Genomic DNA, 20,431 nt, shown 5'->3' with positions numbered 1-20,431 from the left:
TGGTCACACATACAAGCCACATACCCCCACGAGCAGTTTTCCTTCTTTGAAAACATCCGTTTTAAAATATGCCATCTCTTTGTTCCGAAAGTGAGTTTAGCACCAATTCTTGCCCACGTTTCTGGTACTTATGCTGATAAAATGATCTTATGAAAATATAATTTGAGTTCCAAAGAAATCAAGTGCTTGCCAGATTCTTATCTCATTTGTCCTGAGCTTCTCCCCCTGAGGTGGGGAGAAGAATGCTGAGCCAGCCTTCAGGGCATTGAGGAGACGGGGGAGGCTCGGTGACCCTCGCAAGGCCACCCAGCAGTAGAGAGCAAATGCCAGAAACAGAATGTGGATTTAATTACCTATCAATTTCTAGACCTTATTATTCCACTATTGTGAATATTGGAGCTAAATATTTTTAGTATATTAAAGAAGCATTTTTAAACTTTTTCCCACTATCTGCCTTATTAGTCTGTGATTTATTTCCTATAACAAATTTATATTATGAGAAAAACAGAAAACATGGAGTCAAATATAGGCTACTATACAAAAAAGCATCTTGAGATCAAGATGAAAAAAATAATCAAGGCATGATAGAGACGGCCTGTGGAAAAACTGGCCCAAGTCAGCAGGAGCCAGGGGTGAGCCTTCTTTTGGATCTAAGGTAATGAAGTTCTTATTCTTAATGAAGGATAAGTCACTTGAGACCCATACTGGGCATGAACTGCCCTAAAGCTTATTAATAGGAATCCACGTTTTTTTAAATGGTTTCAGTTACTCTTAATGAACCTAAAACACTATGTTAGGGACATGAGATTTTATGTAGCTTAAAAAGTCAATCAACTTTCTCTGTCAAGTACATTGTACACTATAGGAACTTGGCCAGACTTACGTAAATTACAGAGTTGAGGTAGTATATGAAGTATTTAATGCCGATACATGTTAAAATATGGCTTAATCCACATTTTTGAGAAAGAACACTTGCATTCAGCCTGTTAGGAAGTGTTGCTTTCTCTCATTCAGCCTCCGTCCCTTGTACACCTGGCACAGAGCAGCCCTCTGCCAGGGGTGCAGAGGAGCCCTGGCTCTGTGCGCTCACCCCTCTCCCCCACCGCCCCCAGCACCTTGTTCTCAGCCCTATCTCCTCTGGCTAAAGAAGCCAGAGCAAGAGGGTGTCTTTGCTCGGAGGAGGCGCTCAGCCTGCTGGCCTTTCCTGAGCTCTCTGAGTCTGGAAGGGCTCATGTTGTAGGTTTGCCCCTGTGTGGGCATGAAATTGTCACTCAATTCAGAAGCCTTTCTACAGGACGACACAGTTTTAATCTCCTTAGACAGAATACTCTGGGCATCAGTTACACAGAGTGTTTAACATCAAATAGCAGATCATTAGAACAAGGAAGTGCTCACCAGCCAGACCTCTGGGTCTGTGTCTCAGCAGCCCAGCAAGTTACCTCACCTCTCTGTGCCTCAGTTTCCTCATGTATAAATGGGGACAATAATGCTACTCACCTTACAGGGCTGTGAGCATGAAAAATGCATAATGTATCTAGAATAGTGCCTGGCATGTGCCAAGCACTGAGTAAATAATAGCTGTTGCTGTCTCTTCGTCTTAAAAACTGCTCCCTTCTCCCTCTCTCCCGGGCCGTTGATGTTCGTTACTAGCTGTTGCGGATCACTGTCTGTGTCGCCCTCTTCCCTGGGCACTCGATTGCAGTGGATTTAGAAGCTAATTGTGTTCGCCAGGAGCTAGACGCTGTCCTGAGGATAAATTGCTCAGCATTAGGGTCTGGACTAATGCATTGTGGTGGCTCAAGAGCAGAACACTAAGTGCGTGCTGAATGGGCAGTCACTGAAGAAGAGGGAGACTCTTGCTTCAAATATTTTTCCAGCTACTCATCTTCAATCCTACCAAATTAGACGCATATGGCACATGCATGCAGTCTGACTTCAGACTGTTCGCAAGGTAGGTTAATTCATTCACAGTTTTTGTGGGTCACCCACTGTCTGCCAGCCCCGGGACAGGGCCTTCAGCACAGGGCGCACAGGGAGACCGGCCCCGCGCCCTGGCAGGCGGCCTGGCTGATGCAGTGCTCCTGGAGTTTGTTTCCCCCTCTTGCTAATCTTTGTTTTCTATTTTTCTAAGTGACTGTGGCTTTTTATAATTTTTAACAAGCTTTGTAAGTGCTCTCATGAAACCACAAACTGAATGTAATCTTCGATAACTTTAGTTGCTCAATCAGAAAAACAAAATCCCCCAAGCTAATGTGGAAAGCCTCAGTGCTTAAGACAAGGCAGGTTTTTTAAAAAATATATAATGTTTGGGTCGACATGCAACAAAAATGTTTGTGAAAATAGTGGCACATTGAAAAGTAAATTTTACACTACTGATAGAAGTTACCACTGAAGATGTTGGCCTCGTTTTGCTTCAGACTTGAGGGCAGTGCCTTATTCCAGGTGTTCTTCCTGCTGGTGAGCAGCCCAGGTGGCTGTTTGGTTGGCTGTCTTACCTTAGTTCTTCAGATGCATGTCCCTCTGTTAAAGACACAAAGAGGCATTTCAAATTAAGTTTTCTGGATAAAGATTGTCTTGCTCACTCAGCAAAGGCAGCAAACAGATTTCTTTGGGTTAAATTGTCCTAAGAAGTTTCTTGTGTCCCAGGGCCTGGTAACTGAACATAACGCAGGGGGTCTCAGCCGTCCGCTTCTCCCAACTCGCGTTCCGTTTTCCAGTTTATGGGCAGCTGAGCTTCTCGTTAATTTGCCGCAGCACATCCCATGGTCCCCGTTCAGTGCATCCTGGCATCTCTCCTCCCAGGTGTTCAGAATGAGGGGAAGCGTGACCTTGGTCCACTCAGCTTCTGCGAAGCCTGGAAGCCTGATGCATAATAGCTGTCCTCCCTCTCATTTGCCTGACTTTTTACATTTAAAGTTTGTATCCTTTAATTTAGCTTCTTTACATCTAATTTTTCATTCCACTTCGTGTATGTCACACAGTCAGGGAAGCCTTCCAAAAATTATTTTCATGTCAGAAAACCGACATGTGATCACGTTAGTGAAGAGCAGAAGATTAACATCCCTGAATACTGTTTCTTTCTGGATAAAATGTTGGGTATGGTAAGATGCTGCTTTTGAAAAAGTTTTTTCTCACAGATTTCTTTTTTTTTTTTTTTGGTAAAAAAACATAAAATTTACCCTCAACCGTTTTCAGTTCTCACAGATTCCCTTTTGTACCCTGGTGTGTGAGAAAGAGCCTATCACAGTGGCCCTCTTTGAAACTCAGCAGCAGGTTTTGGTGGACGCTTCTCCTGTGAACTTGGCCTCGGGGTTGGGGTGAGCACAGGGCCCTGCTGCTCATGGCGATGAGACGGCTGCTAATAAGCCCACGCCTCCGTGAAGCTGCCCAGCGAGGAGCCCGGGCCCGTGAGACCCTGGGGTGCAATACATTTCCTTGGGGAATTGTTCTGGTGCCAGTGGGCGCCTTTCTCTTGTAACCGTTGCCAGTAACGGAGGTCTCCTCTCTAATCCCCCTTAACCAAGTAATCTTTCTTTGGTCTGCTCTGTGTGAAACCTCCACGAAACCACAAGACCCTTTTGTGGGGTTTCTGAATGACTGAACTGCATCGGGCTGGAGGATGTGACTGTTCACAAGAGTTGGTACACTTTGTTCTTTAGAAAAATGGCTTTTATTAGACCACATTCCCCCTCTCCTTTTGAACTCCTCTCAGAAAATTGGCCAGACACCCACCTGCAATTGATCGTGAGTTCCTGAAGTAGAATCGTTTGCAGCAGGGACCCCACCATCCACCGTGTCCCTCGTAAAGAGCCCTCTCTTCCTCTGGCAGAACTGGCCCCAGAACTCATCTGGGAGCATGGTCATCCAAACCAGGTGTTTGCCCTTGTCTCTGGAGAACTGCATGTTCTTGTAACGCGACACCACCTCATTACAGTGCACCAGGGAGGGGATGCTCCCAGGAGCGCTGGGGCGAGAAGTCCCCGGCCTTGGGTCTGTTTTAGTTACTGCTGTTAACTGGGTTTAGGCAAAGTAACAATATAACATGGTTTCTCCAGAAAACATAAAAAGTAAAATTCTGTTCTGTGTGGCAATTGTGGAAGGTTCACGTGCCTACAACCAGAGATGAATATTTCATTCTTTTGGGTGAAATCTAGCAGAATTCAAGCAAAGGGACCCTGGTTTGATTCTGCTACTTGCCATGCATCTGGGTCGTTGGAGGTCCCCTGGTAGTCTTTTTAGCCCTTCGAGAGGGACGTGGGGCGGTCTTGGAGGAGGCACTTCATTGGTGGTGTCTATGCTCCAATTAAGCCCATTTCACTATCATGCTTTTTAGTCACCACATTTATTTTTTAAAAGTGAAAAGTAGGAAGGTTTTTTTTAAATGTAAGAGTTAATATGAGTCATGGAAACCGAGATTTTCATAAATTGCAATCCTAGACTAAGTGCACACAGTAGGGAGCCTATGACAGAAGTCCATAAAACACACTGAAGTAAAAAAGATAATGTGAAAACTTTCACAAAATATGGTTGGAAAGAAAAAGTGAATTTTTAAAACTAGATAAATGGAATGGTAACTCTTTCAACATAAAAATGAAATTGGGTTACTGGGGGTATAACTGTCATTGAAAGCAAATAAGACCTCAACTGTAATTAATGATGTAGAGTGTTATCTGAACTTTTTCTAATTAGAAGTTTAATTCTTCTTAAAAACAGTAATAATTTATAGTGTTTCCTCAAAATAGTTCTTTTAAGTGTTTTATACAATAAGTATTTTTTTTAATTAGCAGACCTGATTTTAAAGACAAGTTTTGTAATCAGAAGTTTAAAATATTCAAATATGAACATTGAGATGGAAATCCAGGGGTTGCCTCCTCTCTGGACTAGAAAACATCAGTTTAATCCTCCCCTTAAAGATTTGTGCAGGAGATTCTTATGGGTAAAGTTAATTGATTCTTAGGGGTAAAGCCCACAGATCTATCTTTCAATGCTAAGTTTAGCACTGTCTGAAAACTGGTTCTTCTTGTGCTAGATTTTGTCAGTAAGTTCTCCTGAAGGCTTTGGAAAAGCATTTTAACTCAGTGCGTGACTGTCAGAACAGGCTTGATTTCTGTTTCTTAAGCTCTGTCAAGTACACAGATGTTTCCAATGGTTTTTGATTACTCTGTAAGGGGCTAAAAAATCAGTGCCAGGAATAAAGTCTAGCTTAATCCTCCTCCTCGGGCAGCCCCTATCTCCCTTCCCACCCTTCCCCCACCCCCAGACGCATCACGTGACTTTGAGCAGTCAGAAAAATTAATGAAACCCTCGAGAGTGAAACTGGCAAAGGGCTGGTGTCTTGAAGTTGTACTTCCCAGGGTGGGGGGTGGGGAATGTCAAGGCGGCATGATGGGTTTGTGGTGCAGGGCCCTGGGCGGGGGGACATGCTGTGCACACACGTGCACAGGCAGGCTCAGTGGACGAGCCGTCATGGGAGAGCGCCAGCAGCAGGAGGGGCTCCGTTGGAAGTCAGGTCCTGGGGGGGCCTCAGGGAGCCAGACCCCATATCACGGCTCGCTCTCTGGTCACGGTTTCCCGAGGCAGGGACATTCCTCGTTTTCGTTACAGGGATTAACCACTTCCAGGACGTGGGGTTTTACAAGGAAAATTCTTCTCCAGGCTGGGCCTCTGCTGTAAGCTTTAACACTAGCATCTTCGATTGTTCACGGAGAAATGTGTAAGATGGTTTTCCCACAGAGAAATTTGTAAAATTTAGAAGGGGATTAACCGTTTGTGAAAAATTTCCTGCGTGGCCTAGCAAAGATGATTCATTTTGTCGATATTTGTGCTTTCTTACAGAAGAGTTTTGTTTCGTTTTTGCTTTCTGTGGTTATCTAGTAGACATGTGTTTCTTATTCTGAATATCTAAACTTTCTCTTAAAAGACAGGCTATTAGAACAGGAGGGTAATGAACAGCACAGAGCATGACAGAGGCCGCAGACAGTCCTCGGCATGGGCAGGCAGCCAGGGGACACTGCCGGCCCTGAGACCGTGCAGGAGGCAAGGGTTCCCGGCTCTCTTCGAGTGGATTGGTGCTGGGCAGCCTCTCGGGAACAAGGATGTTTCCCAGCAGGAGGCCCGACTGCTCCTTCCTCCCCTGCCGCGGCCAGCCAGTCCACTCTTCTGTCCTCGTGCCTTCTCTGTGCTGATCCCAAAGGGGAACAGAAGACTGGGGGTGTTACGTCGAACACAAGGCAGGGTTAGTTCCTGAAGTCCCAGAGGAAAAGCCCATGTTTCATTTAAGTTTTTCAAACGCAGTGCCTTCATTTTTAGAGCAAACCTATTTTACCTTTTTCACTTCAGTGAATGTTTGACCACTTGCTGGACACCCAGGCCTGGGTGAGGCAGGCTTTAGGAGAAGCTCCGCTCCTCAGCAGCTTCCTCCTACAAACCGTGTGCCCGCCGTTGTTGGTTGGGGCTCGGCAGTGACTCTGACAGGCCCAGCCTCTGCCCTTACAGACGGGTGTGGAAAAGTCTCAGGAGAACAATACCAACCTGCATTCCGGTGCCGAGGGCAGACACACACATATAACCCAAGACACAGCTTATTTCAGAATCGAGATGTATTTTGTTTAAAAACCAAGTGCTAAGGGTATTAGATACAGGACCAACTTCTCAGAGGGGTTTGATGTGGGGTAGACTAGACAGAGTGGGGATGTGGGGGCTCTAAGCAGAAGGGAGAGTGTGGACACTGCATGCAGGGCCCCCTCCGAAGGAGGACACAGGCACTCGGGCTGTGAAACACATGAGGAGAAGCAGCTGACCATGCCTAGGATGGTGGGTTGGCATCTGCTTGGGGGACTCTGAACCCTGAGCTAAGGAATTTGTGTCTGAGGTGTTTGAATAGGAGGTTCCACATTTTAAAAAGGTAGATGGCTTGGGAGCCACTGCAAAAATTCAAGTGAAGTGATTGTTATGGGCCTACAGAGGAAGGAAGTAATGGGAAAGACGTCCTACAGTCCACTTGACAGCATTCAGAGGGCGAGAAAGCGTGAGATTCTTTTAGCTTGGGTAACTTGGTTGTGATACCTTTACCCAAAAGGCAACATTGGAAGAGAAACAGATGGGGTCGGGGAGATAATGAGTCATGGCCTGGACTCCCTGCTCTGGAGGGACGGGAAAACAGCAGGCTGGGACGCCTGCTTGGGAGTAATCAGCAGAGGGCACGGTTACGAGCCCCACCAGGGGATAACGTACAGACAGAGACATGGAACCCCCTGGAGCTGCGTGGATTAAGGGCCAGAGGGGGAAGTCCAAAGACAGGGAGCTGGTCACAAGATTCTTATGTACGAGGGATGTTAATGAGCGTGTATATGAGCCTGTCCCCAGGAAGCAGACAGTCTAAGGGGAAGGCATCCAGGGCACTGGCCACAGAAAGCCAATGGTCATGCGAAGGCCGTGCACCTGTTTTATAAGCAGAGGTCGTGGCATTGATGAATCTTTATGGAGTTCATGAATGTGCTTCAAGGACCTAGAAACCAGTAGAGTTTCGATAGAAAATGGGAGTGAGCTCAGTGAGAAGAGAGAAGAGGGGAAAGGAATTTCGGGCCAGAAAAGACATGGCATATGGGAAATAAGCCCGTGTCCATAGAGCCTATGGAGTAGCATGCTGGAGCGTGGAATGGGAAGAGCCTGGAAGGAGTCTGGGGTTGGCTGGCAGAACGTCAAGAATGTCGCCCTAAGGAGTAACCTGGAGCGATAGAGAGTGGCTCTTGGAGGGTTTTGAAGAGGGAAAAGGCGTGCTGTGCCCAAATTTGGGGATCATGAGCCCCGGTGCCTTTTCTGTCTCCCTGCTCTGTAACTCCCTCTCATATCCAAGTGGTGTGGAAGAGCCTGCACACTGCAGCAGCACGGAATCCTCAAACACCAAGTCAGAACTGAAGCTGTGAGCAAAGCTATCTCATGTTATCAGCATATTTCACAATAGTTGTCCAAATGACCTTCAAGCAGAGTTTTTACGGGTTTGCCCTAAGTTAAAAAATTACTACAGTAGTCCCCGCGTATCTTCGGTTTCACTTTCCAAGGTCAACCTTGATCCAAAAATATTATTGGAAATTTCCAGAAATAAACAATTCATAAGTTTTAAATTGCGTGCTGTTCTGAGTACTATGAAGAAACCTCATGCTGTCCCCCCCCAGGCCGTAAATCATCCCTTTGTCCAGTGTATCCCGCTGTACACCCTGCCCGCCCATGAGTCACTTAGCGGCCATCTTGGCTCTTAGACGACTGTGGTGGTATTGCAGTGTTTGTGTTCAAGTAACGCTTCTTTTACTTGATAATGGCGCCAAAGCCACCTTTATTATCAGTTACTGTTGTTAGGCTCTTCCTGTGCCTAATTTATAAATTAAACTTTGTCATAGGTATGTATGTATAGGAATAAAACAGTGTGTATAGGGTTTGATGCCATCCTTGGTTTCAGGCCTCCACTGGAGGTGTTGGAACGTATCCACCACCAATAAAGGGGATTACTGTATGTAGCACTTTTTGAGGACGGGGATGTCTCACACACAAAAAGATTTGGACAGTCATGACAAAGTGTCAGATTCTGACAATGAAACACTCAGAAAATCATAATTATATGTTAGAATATCAAAAAGTAAATGGCTCTCTGTATGATTCCAGAGGGCAATTATAGGACAGCGAAACTGGAGAGGTGTCACTGAGGTGGTACGCGATGCTTTTCACCCAGCTTCGAATGGAAAGTGGGAGTTTCAGGCCTAGTTCATGACCGCACCCGCTGAAGGCCCAGTGGCTTGGGCTCGCTGACGTGTCCCCTCTCCCTCCTCAGCTCTCTGGAGGCTGCGAGCTGACTGTGGTGATCCACGACTTCACGGCCTGCAACAGCACTGAGCTGACCATCCGCCGTGGCCAGACCGTGGAGGTTCTGGAGCGGCCCCACGACAAGCCCGACTGGTGTCTGGTGCGGACCACCGACCGGTCCCCCGCTGCAGAAGGCCTGGTTCCATGTGGCTCTCTGTGCATCGCCCACTCGAGAAGTAGCATGGAAATGGAGGGCATCTTCAACCACAAAGGTAGGAGTTCACAGGGCGTGGGGGGCGATGACATTGCCTACGGGAAACGACACCGATGCTCTGTCCCTGCTTCTTTGCAGCTACTTAAGAGGTATGGGCCCACTTTGTTACTCGTGCTTCAGTCCGTTATCCCTGTGTCTCTAGGCCTCCTTAACCCATCAGGAAGTGGAAATGAGGATTTCACCTGTTACTCAAAAATAATGAACGATGGCCTCATTTCCCAAGACAGTGTAATAACATACCAGTTTAGAGGGTGAGGAGAAAGGGGCCGTTCTTTCTGGGCCCGTGTGTTCCAAAGTGGAGAAGTCAGAGAAGGGACTATTCTCCTCCAGGTGACATTGAAACAGGTAGGGAGGTGGGACCATATTCAGCATCTCCTTACTCAGGTTTTCACATTGTGGTTTCTTTATTTTGTTAGCGTTAAATGCTAGAGAATCGAGCATGCAGGCCCTGAGAGTTTCACCATGCCATCTCTGTAGCTTTGTAAAGAATCTCAGGACATCCCACACTGAGTGGAGAGGGAGTGAGCTGGGCCCTGAGAGAGAAGCTGGTTGAGTCAGGCGGGCTCGGTGTTAGGGCTCAGTGGCTGCGATGAGAGAGGTGGCTTTTAAAAGAAGTGCTTTTAAACTGAAACAACAGGGCATTTGACCAGAACAGCATTTGGCATTCTTCAGGGACTCCTTTAGATCAAGGTAACTGCAGCAAGGCTGCTTTTCCATTCTGTCTGGATGGATCAATAATGGGCTTCTAGTGAAAGGATGAAAGTCTGTTTAGGTCCTGAATGTCCAGCATGGTAGCCACTGGACAAATGTGGCTGATGAGCACTTGAAACGTGGCCAGTCTGAATTGAGATGTTATGCAGGCGTAAAATACACACTGGATTTCAAGGCTCAGTATGAAAAAATGAATTTATAATTGTTTTATAGTCAATACATGTTAAAATGATATGTTTTCATAGAATGGGTTAAATAAAATGTATTATTAAAATTAATTTCACCTGTTTCATTTTACTTTTTAAAATGTGACTACTAGAAAATTTTATATATGCAGCTTGTGCTATATTTCTATTGGAGAGTACTGGTTTAATCTTTCATCTTAGTGAAAAGCTAATATGAGACTGTATGCCCTTTTAAGAAACATTGGTCTGTAGCTTCTAGAAAAGTGCAGAATGGGTAGAGTTAATATGTCTTGAACCATATTATGTCTCAGTCTTCATTTTTCTGCAATACTGGCAAATGGCCGATTCTTCCAGATTTGGGGTATGCCATTTGTTTCCCTTCCTGAGAGAAGATCTCTATACTCTGCCATAGTCAAGTTCTTTTTTATTAATTTTGGAGCATTCCAGCTGCTCTCTTCATTTGTCACTTGTGCCGTCTTTACATTCATCACAACACGTCCTGGAGACCATCCTCTGGCTGCAGAGTGTTAGTCGTTGCGCTGAGCTAAAGGAAGCTGCACAGGATACAGCTGCTGATTGGCTCCTCATTAATTACAGGCCCAACTGTGTTTCTGATCCCTTGGGGCCTAAATATGACCTTACTGTCACCTCACTAGGAGACTAGAAGAATTTGGCTATTATTTTTCAAGAGATACAGAGAGAAAGACAGAATTTTCAGATTTTGGCAGAAGCCGAGGTGTCCGCTCTCATTTCTGGCGAAGCTATCCGTGCGTTGAGAGCGCGTTGGACTTCCTGTGATGTGGACTTGAGTTCCGGTAGAGATCTGTGCTGGGCTGCCAGAGTGTTTCCAAAGTTGCAAAAGATACTTTAGTCCTTGAGTTTGAGTTGGAAATAAAGTACAACTGTTTTTCTCAAGTTTTAGCTTTTACGCAGAGGAGCCCTGGTGAACTTACGTGCTACAAATAGCAGTTGTTCTGAAAGATTCCTTTTGATATGTGCCTTTCCCGTGGTGTGTTCTTTACTTCCTGGTGTTCACAATTGCAGGCTAGCCAAGGGGCAAGAACTATGTGTTTATCACACTTGACTTTGTCCTGAAAACTTCTTTATGGAGGTTGGGTTTTTGCTTGATTTTAAGGTTAAGTACCATTTTGTTCTCTGAGCCTTTTTCTGTGATATTCTGACACTCTAACCCCTGAAAAGTTACTCCCTGCCCCTCACAAACGCTCTTTCTGTACCAAGAAGGTGCTTCTTCATTGAGTAAAACCTGTTGTGAACTAACAGCCAGTCAGTAGACAGGGGCTCAGAACCTTATCCATTTTTTCCTTCTTTCACGCATTTTTATTTTTCCTGTAATACAGGAAACTCTGACGATTATCCATTCCCTTGCAGCGTTAGTACCTGGGCAGTAGACTGGGGGCGGGAGAATCTTCCTTTGGGCTCTTTGACAAGCCTCTGCCAGAGCGTCCTGTCTGTGATCAAGTCCAGGAAATGAGGCAACAATGACCAGGGTCTCCATGTAGGAGAAGAGGTCTTCAGCAAACAGTTGGGGCCACAAGGGACAAGGATCTGGGTATGAAGTCCAAAAGCACAGAGACTCCAGAAGCAAGAGGCCGCTGCCAGCTTGGGAAGCAGGAGATGTGGATTTGCTTCTGCTTAGCCTCAGAATTCTTCTTGCTCTTGTGTAAGAAGGACACATGTCCTTATGAATGTTTATATATCGGTGTGTGCTGGGCTCTTGGTGCCTGTTATTCCCACACGTCTGCTCACCCCACATCTCATTTCAAGCCCTTGTTCACTTTGAGAGCTGTGCTGGGCTTGAAGGATACTGCAGTGAGGTGTTAAAGATGGTCCCTTCTCTTGAAAAACTTGATGTCCACCACCGTAAAAGAAACCGAGTGCTGATAAATTGCACGTGGTCTCCTTGTCCATCAGACTTCCAGTTATAGCCATGCTTCAAAACCACCAGGTGAACCTGGGCTCACAGTGAGTAGTGGGCCCTTCTGGGCTGATTTGAGTATTTATACTCACAGTCACATTGCAATTCGTAAAATATCTTGTCATTCAGAACCAAATAAATAGACATTTGACTTTAATAGGCATGTTTTTTACATTTGAAATTTGTGGAAATTTAAGTTGTTGGACCACAGAGTTATGAAAAAATTTTTGAGGCCTTAAGGGTGAGATAATTTTGGATTAGTAAATATGCGCATTCCTCCTGCTTGAAAGATCAGAGAAGAATCAAAGACAGTTAAGAAACTACCTTTAGAGATTAACAACAAGTGATTAGAGACAAATACATAATGACAGTTTCCTGACATTCATGAGTTTTGAAGTGTGTGAAAGGCAAGACAACTTGCTTGTCTGTTATTGCCAAGGGGAGATCCATAAGAGTGGTGGACGTCCCTGGGAAGAGGATAAAAATAGTACTTATTTAAAATGAACAGGAAATATAAATTGCACAATTTGTTTTTCAAGGAGATAGCTTTGTATCTGAAACTAGACTCCAGTGTGAACACTGTTCCATTGAAAAGCGCTTTCCGTTTCATGGGAAAGGTCGTGTAGGAAGACTGCTGTTCAGGCAGTCTCTGTGGACAGGCAGACGTGGTGTCTGATGTTCATTCTTGTCTTGCTCTGGCTGCCCTTCTCCCTTTGTCAGAGCATCTGAGTCACAAATTAAGCAGACACCAAGCACATTAAAATAGACTAAGGATTCAGCAAATCCTTGTGCTCATCCAGTCTCATTTATCTTTGTGGTTTTTACCATCTACCATTACATCAGGATCTCTGGGGTCGGGGCCTGGACGTGGAGATCTTGTATCTGTGCCCTGGCGAGTCGAACATGGAGCCAGATTGAGAAGCACTGAGCTCCCACACTCCCTTGTGTATAATCCATTGATTTACTGGTAAAATGTAATTATCTTTAATCTCCTAGTAAATCCAAGGGATTTTTTCTTTCCTACTGTCTCAGCTTGCAAAACTTGTCACTTTTCTCTTTTTGTTTAGTTAGTCTTGGTCACAGAAAGTAAACAGGAATATCAGAAATGTTTATATTTTCAGCAAGGCCAATTCAAAACATCCCTAGTCTGAGTAGTTCAGCTTTCCTCCTGCACAACCAGGCGACCATCCGTGATAGTATCTGAGAGTTTAGCTCCGGGGTTCGGGGGATAACCCAACAAGCACACCTGCAGCAGTGCAGGGGACACCTGGTGGGCAGCCATGCCCAGAGTTGGTGATGATTGGAATGGAATAGTCAGTAAAAATAGAATTGTCTGTGTCGGGAACCTCAGCAGCGTAGTGTCACGTACTTGCTGCAAGGCGCATGTCTGAAGTATGTAGTGGCAGTCTTTTGACCATATTCACTTTTTTTAAGGTCAAGCGAGGATCCGTCATTAGTCTTCGGGAGGTTTTTCCTTTGTGCTCATGCAGCTCATTGGATCTGAAAAACAGCCAACATGTCTGTGTCGTGGTACTGCCTGTCATCTAGATTCCCCCACGGCCCAGACTGGTGCAGTTTGATGAGTTGAACTTGGAGAGTCACTCTCAGCCCTCGCTGAGTTGTGCTTGGCTGAAAGGGGGCTTTGAGAGAAGACCTTCCAGTAGTAAGAGTGACATTTCTGGTTGGAGCTTTGAGAAGAGGCTGTGGGTTGAATTTCAAGGTTTGTTCTTAGTGTCAGTTGGACTTGAGCTCTGATTCCATCTCTGTCTTTGATGGTGTTGCAACCCTGGCCCTGAGATAGGGCAGAAAAGGATGATCTCTGAGACCTTTGTCAGCTCTGACAGTCTAAGTTTATATTTCTTGTAAAGCCTTTCTGAATAAAGGCCAATTCCACACCTCCCCTTTCCTTATGCTAATCCCTAATGAGATGGCAGGTGGTCTTTTTGCTAGTTCTTTGATATATTTAGAAGAAAATACCCACTTAAAACGATAGCCTTAACCTCTGTACAAGCTGTCTATATAAAGTCTTTTTCTCCTTTGGATAGCATATTGCTCAGGACTTGCATTTTATTTCGAAAAACTTAAAAAAACATGATTTATTTGTTGTCAGTTATTTGTGAGAAAAACAAGGGCACAAAAACATGAAAAATAAAGCCTTTTGCTTGCTGGCTACTTGATCCTATACACTCAGAGACTTTAACTCCTCACACTACTTTTACTGAAAACAACGTACCAAAAATAATCCTTCGTGGTTTCTGGTTCACCACAGCGTCTACAGAAAAGTGGACACCGTCAAAATCAGGTCTCCATCTTGCCCAGACTGGCTGCAGTCATAAAAGAGAAGACCCAGGAATTATCATTCATATATGCAGTGATACATTATTGTTAATAATAAAATGGGACATTTTCTTTGATCAAAGTTAAAATTAGGAAAGAGAGATTTTCATGAGAAACTATGTGAAATGGAGGTTTTTCTCTGGCCTCCCTGGGCTGCTTCCTTGCGTCTCTCGAAGCTCTGCCAGGGTTTTCTTATCCATCCTCCTCTCCACCTGAGTGTTTGACTCTCTGCTTAACTGGCTTACCAGCTTCTTCAAACCTGTAAGACTCAAATTCCCTCTCCACCGCCTCCCCAGGAGTGGAAATGGCCCCACTTGCTCACCCAGAAAATGGCCAACACGCTTGAGGCTGTCTTCACTGGCCACTACGTTTTTTTCTAGTAAGATAAAATTTACCATCTTAACCACTTTTAATTATATAGTCCAGTGGCATTAAGTACATTCACAATGTTATGCTATCATTATCATCATCATCCCCAGCATGCTTTTCATCTTCCCATCTGAAACTCTGTGCCCATTAAACACTGACTCCCCACTCCCTCTGCCCCCAGCCACTGGCAGCCACCATTCTGCCTTCTATGTCTGTGAGTTTGACTACTCTAGGTATCCTCATATGAGTGAAGTCATAAGTTCTTCTCCTTTTGTGAGTGGCTTAATTCACTTTAATGTCCTCAGGGTTCCTCTGTGTTGTAGCATGTCTCAGAATGTCCTTCCTTTTTTTTTTTTTTTTTTTTTAAAGATTTTATTTTTCTCCCCAAAGCCCCCCGGTACATAGTTGTATATTTCGTTGTGGGTCCTTCTAGTTGTGGCATGTGGGACGCTGCCTCAGCGTGGTCTGATGAGCAGTGCCATGTCCGCGCCCAGGATTCGAACCAACGAAACACTGGGCCGCCTGCAGCGGAGCACGCGAACTTAACCACTCGGCCACAGGGCCAGCCCCCTGTCCTTCCTTTTTAAGGCTGAATAATATTCCATCATGAGGATGTATACCACATTCTGTTTATCCATTCATCTGTCAGTGAACACTTGGGTTGCTTCCACCTTTTAGCTGTTGTGAGTAGTGCTGCTGTGAACATGGGTGTGTAAATGCTTTCTGTGCTTTGGGGAGTATACCCAGAAGTGGGATTGCTGGATCTTATGATAATTCTATTTTTAATTTTCTGAGCATCCCTGTCATATTTTGTTACCTTTATCTCAATAATATATTTCAAATATATTCTCTTTTCTCTGTCTCCATCATCTCTTGCCTACCAGATCTCCAGTCTCACTTCTCACCCTCTCTTATTGCAGCTAAAACACAAATCTAATTATATTACACTTCTGTTTAAATTTATTCAGGGACTTTCCATTGGTCATAGAATAAAATCCCAGTTTCCTGTGTCCCACAAGGCCTTGCACCTCACGTGTGCACAGGTACACACACGTGCATAGCACACACACAATGTGTGCCCACACACACTCTCTCCCTCCCTTGGTGTGGTACATCAAGTAACAGGGTTTTTTCCTACTCTTTACCTGACATTCCCTTTCCTATCTCACCAAATAAAAAATGAAAAATCCTAAAGGAAAAAAATAAGTTTATCCAGTGAGTCTGTGGAGGGGAGGAGAGAACGGAATAAATCTTGGTCCAATTAACAACTCTTTCAGCAAAGGCTAACAGCAGGGTAACCTGAGAAAGACAGTCCCAATGAGGTGAACGCTAGGGACCACTAAAAACCTGCGATCAGCCGCGTATAAACTCCTGAAAGTATTTAAAACCCACCTTAATAGGAACGATGGGTGCAGATATAGTGCGGAAATTTAAGATGTGGTAGAGGAAGTACAAATAACACAGGTCTAAACAGCAGGATTGATGGGGGCAGAGGACCTCCCCACACAGCCAGCATGGGAGAGAGCAGCGGACGGAGAGAACGGACCCTGGAATTGTGGGGCCCGGCAGGGAGCTTTGAACTGAGGCCTGAAACCGTGGGGGGCGGGGTCTCCTCGACTGGATACTGCCTCGGCAGGGGTGTTATGGACAAACGAGTACAGTCCGTTATAATCTGTCTGTCGAGTTCTATTCCGTGTTTTTAACATGAAGGATACGCACTTTATATAGATTTATTCACCGGGTCCATTAGTCAAAGTTCAGAGAAAGGGACGTTCTATTTATACCAGGGGTTACTCCTCAGAATACTTGTAATTTCCTAGAATGAAAGAATGAATGTGCCCAGACCCCGCACCTGGAGGTTAAAGGCTCCCTCTGATCTCAGGGTCCCACTGGCACAGCCACTGTGTGAGTATAAAGTTGGGACGTGTGTGCCTTGAGGCCCGATTTCGGTGTGCTGGAGCCCTTGTCATCCTCCTCCAGGGCTGTTTTCCCACCACGAGCCCCTTCTTCTGCCTCCCTGTCTGAATATCTGGCCCTTTGAGGTCCTGACTGCCTGTGTGCTAGTGTACCCCACCACTACTTGCTCCCCACCTTTGGGAGAAAGCCAGGGCTCTCCCCTCAGCTCCCTTGTCCCCTGGTCCCCATGTTGTACAGATGAGACCAGGTAACAGGGCTTCACCAGAGGTTTGCAGCTGGCAGACGGGAAGGACTGAGAAGGCTCCCCTGTGTGTCCTCTCCCAGGAACCCCAGGCCCTGGCCTTCCCGCCTGCGTTCCCGGCCTGCGCCCGTCGTCAGGGTTCAGCTGGCCCCCAGCTCAGAGGGTAGGTACCTCAAAGCTGTTTCTCTCCTCAGAATACAAGCAGTTACTAAGATTCCTCACCCCCATCCAAACCACTTCCCCAGTTCCCAGGACAGCATCAGCCCGGTACAGGACAGGGACATTCTCTCCTTTTAAAGGAAACCTGGCCTCTACTCACAGGGCTGTGGCCTCGTCCTGTGCTCTCTGCCCGCCTCCAGAACCATCACCCAGAAAAGCAACAGCTCTGCAGAGACCGAGATGTGTCTCCATCTTCTCTAGAAATCTGTGTGGCCAAAAACAGAGCTCCCCAACTCGAGGCCTCTTGCATTTCCCCAAGTCTTTTGGGGACGGTTTGGTTTAAATTTGTTCAACCCAAATGTCATCTTTCCGAAATCATGAAATACTGTCGCAGAGCTGCGTCTAAATCTCCTACCTCTTATAACTGCTTAGAACTTTTAAATGACCTGATAAGTTTTCAGAAAATGTGGGACATTAAAAGGCTTTAGTGGCATTAAAAAATTTAGTTGAATATATTGTGATTCTGGTGTATTTAGACATTTGCTTAATGTCAGATTGCCGCTGTTAGTCAGAAAACACACCCCAGGCACACCAATGCATAGACATTTCAAACCTGTACCTGCCCACATAGTCTTTTAAAATATATATAATGGAAGATCTATATACTTTTTAAAAAAAATAGCTTGGAAAAGAGCAGTTTTTAGTCTGTTTCAACAGCTGCTAATGTAAATCCCTGTGGGAACAAAAACTGAGGAACGTGGAGTTGCACCAAGTACAAAGACATCGTCCCTCTCCTGAGCACCATGTATCCAGGACTAGATGAGCAGTCCAAGACCTGTGATTAGGGAACGTTTTCTATGCAACGTGTAATTAGGGAGCCACACAAGTGGGCCATTACTCAGTTGAATGCTTCATGTTGGAGGTATTTTCATGTTCCAACTTTACATTAAAGTGTTTATTAAACCAGGGAAAAACATGAGCAGGTATTGGCACTGTCCGTATTAGATGATCGCAAAATTATATATATAGCAAAGTCGTAAACAACAAACGAGAACACTATCTTCCCACACTTGCTTTATATGGCCAGGGCACAGTGTTTAGGGAAAAAAGTATAATCAGGGGAAAAGAGAGCACCAGGGAAGACAGAAGGGTGCTCAGGTGACTCATGGCTGGCAGCGGGTGGCCACAGGGACAGGACAGGGTGTCTGCCTCCTGCTGCCTCTCTGTGGACTCAGTGTTTTAACTGCCTCCTTTCTGACATTTGTAGATACCAGGCTTTTCTTTATTATTAGACAGACTGAAGTTTCTCTTTTAAATTTATTCACTCTAAATAGCATCTGCAAAAGCTGTGAAAAATTACGGAGAGCTGATAAGTTTGGTAAGAGATTGTTTAAAAAAGTACAGTGTGCTGGTTTTCATTAAGTATTTTGAAAGTGAATAAGTGCTGCACATGGAGGGAAACAATTGTGTATTTCAATCAGAGTAAATTTCCACTTGTTTCCATGATTTAGTAGATCGTGGCTCTGAGGACACCTGGTAAAATTGCACCTAAAGCGTGTGCCAGACAAACCAAAGTGTGTTTTGTCTGTTGCCTCTGTGTTCATTTCTCTGAGCAGAGAAGTTTGAGATGATTTTGTAATTATTTTGTGTTGCTAAAGCTAACTGTCCCATGAACAGAATTTCGGTAGATTTGTCTGTAGATCCTGAGAGCTGAGTTGCAAATGCAATGAGAAGGGAAAGTAGCATCACAGATTCTGGCTGATGCTGAAGCAGCGGCCCCCGACAGTTTTTAAATCACATGTCCCTGATCAAATCTAATGAAAGCCATGGTACCTATTCCCAGAAAAACATACCTAGGTACAAAACTTTTGCATTCAATTTCAGCGACCCCACATTCAGAAATTCTTTTCTAAAGAAGAGAAGAAAAGCCAAATTTTAAAACTTTTTAGACATCTCACATGGTTCAAAAATAAAACCGTGAAAAGACATAAACTAAGTCCCACAGTCCCATATACATGTATAGATAACCATTTTTATTCGTTTCTAACTTCTACTTCCAGTATTTTCTTAAGCAAATACAAACGCGCATTCATTCCTCCCTCCGTTTTCTTACATTTTACCCCAGCTTTTTTCACTTGGCCATACTTTTTAGAAACGACTCCACACCAGTCCGTGGAGGTGTGCCTTGTTCTTTTTCGTGGATGTGCAGAACTTCCTGAGAGCACAGAGCTTCGGTTATTAACTGGTGCACTGCTGAGCCACGCCAGGTGGTTGCCAGTCTGCTGCTGTTGTAAACAGGGCTGCGGCACCTCACCTTGCGTATATACCATTACGTTCGTGGGCAGGTGTATCTAAAAGATGGAATCTGGAAGTGGGATTGGTGGGGTGAAGAGTAAATGCATTTATGGGAAACAAGCTTTTGAAGAAGAATCACCTGAATCATGAATTAACCACATCAGAAAAGAAAAACACAGTGAATTTTCTGTATAATGACATTTGCTTTTATATATATATTTTTTAATTTCGATAGGAGTCCTGACATTTGGGTTGTACCGAACCCTTTGAGTTCTCTAATTTTACCCACTTAGGAAAAAAAACCTCCCCTTTGAATAAGGTCGCTCTTTAAAACCATTCATAGAAATTAGATCACGAGTCTGTGTGTAACTCCCGTGAGGTGAGATTCTGATGGACATTTACCCACAGAGCTCTATAAAGGAGCACGCAGTGAAATACTAATGTAAATAATATTTCACCAATTTCTGCCTTTTTATTATAAAGTCAATCAAAGGGGTGCAAATCAGGAGTTCACCACTAAATGGAAGTCGTACTGGTTTCCAGAGAACCAGTAACTTCCCTCGGTGTGTATATAAAAATAGCTTTTTGTGGTGCCGCTGCTTTGCCTTCCATCCATGCAGAGCTGCTTCTGCATCCACACCACACCGTCACCTGTGAGACGCGCAGTCCTGAGACAGCGCTGTCTGTGGTTTTTCTTAATGGGCTTTAAAGTCTCTGTATAATCTCCTGACTTTCTGAAGGATTCAGTTTCTCATCACTCACATTTCACAAGACATTTTGAAAAATACTATTTAAAAAACCCTCCCCCATCTGACTTCCTTCCTTCTTTCCTGACACTGTGGAAGATTTTGGAGGGGACAGAGAAGGAGTGTGGAGGGCTGGAGGTCAGTCAGAGGGTTAAGGAGGCTGACCTTTGAGCTCTCACCCCCACAGCCAGCTCTGTCTAGGGGAAGGGTCCTGACTCCCCTTCTGGTGTTCGTGCGGCGCCGAGCAGGGCTCCCCTGGAATCTTCTGAGACCCCTCATCGCCTGAGCCATCGAGGCGCGTTACAGCAATGACTGGGATGCCTTGGATAGCTTGGTGATTCCACAATTCTGTCTATTCAAGGGGGTCATCATTCTCTCAAAACTTTTCCAGCCAAGCTCAGGGCAGGGGACCGTGTGTGTTTATTGTTTGAAGGGCCCTTTCAGACATTTGGGAGGACAGTAAAC

At 45.0% G+C, this 20,431-nt stretch overlaps 1 protein-coding gene across 6 annotated transcripts in view; it reads left to right on the top strand.

The window, feature by feature from the left end:
* The window catches only part of TRIO (trio Rho guanine nucleotide exchange factor), a 356,110-nt gene that overhangs the window by 264,074 nt on the left and 71,605 nt on the right, over positions 1-20,431 (top strand). For all 6 annotated transcript variants that reach the window (XM_044779483.2, XM_070519854.1, XM_070519855.1 and 3 more), the window contains exon 34: positions 8,825-9,068. In XM_044779483.2, the coding sequence (XP_044635418.2) occupies positions 8,825-9,068 (244 nt within the window). The remainder of the gene's footprint in view (positions 1-8,824; positions 9,069-20,431) is intronic.

Source organism: Equus asinus, chromosome 10 (assembly GCF_041296235.1).
Source record: "Equus asinus isolate D_3611 breed Donkey chromosome 10, EquAss-T2T_v2, whole genome shotgun sequence".
Classification (NCBI taxonomy): Eukaryota; Metazoa; Chordata; class Mammalia; order Perissodactyla; family Equidae; genus Equus; species Equus asinus.
Note: the sequence above shows the minus strand (reverse complement) of the source record. Positions and strands in the feature narration are given on the sequence as shown.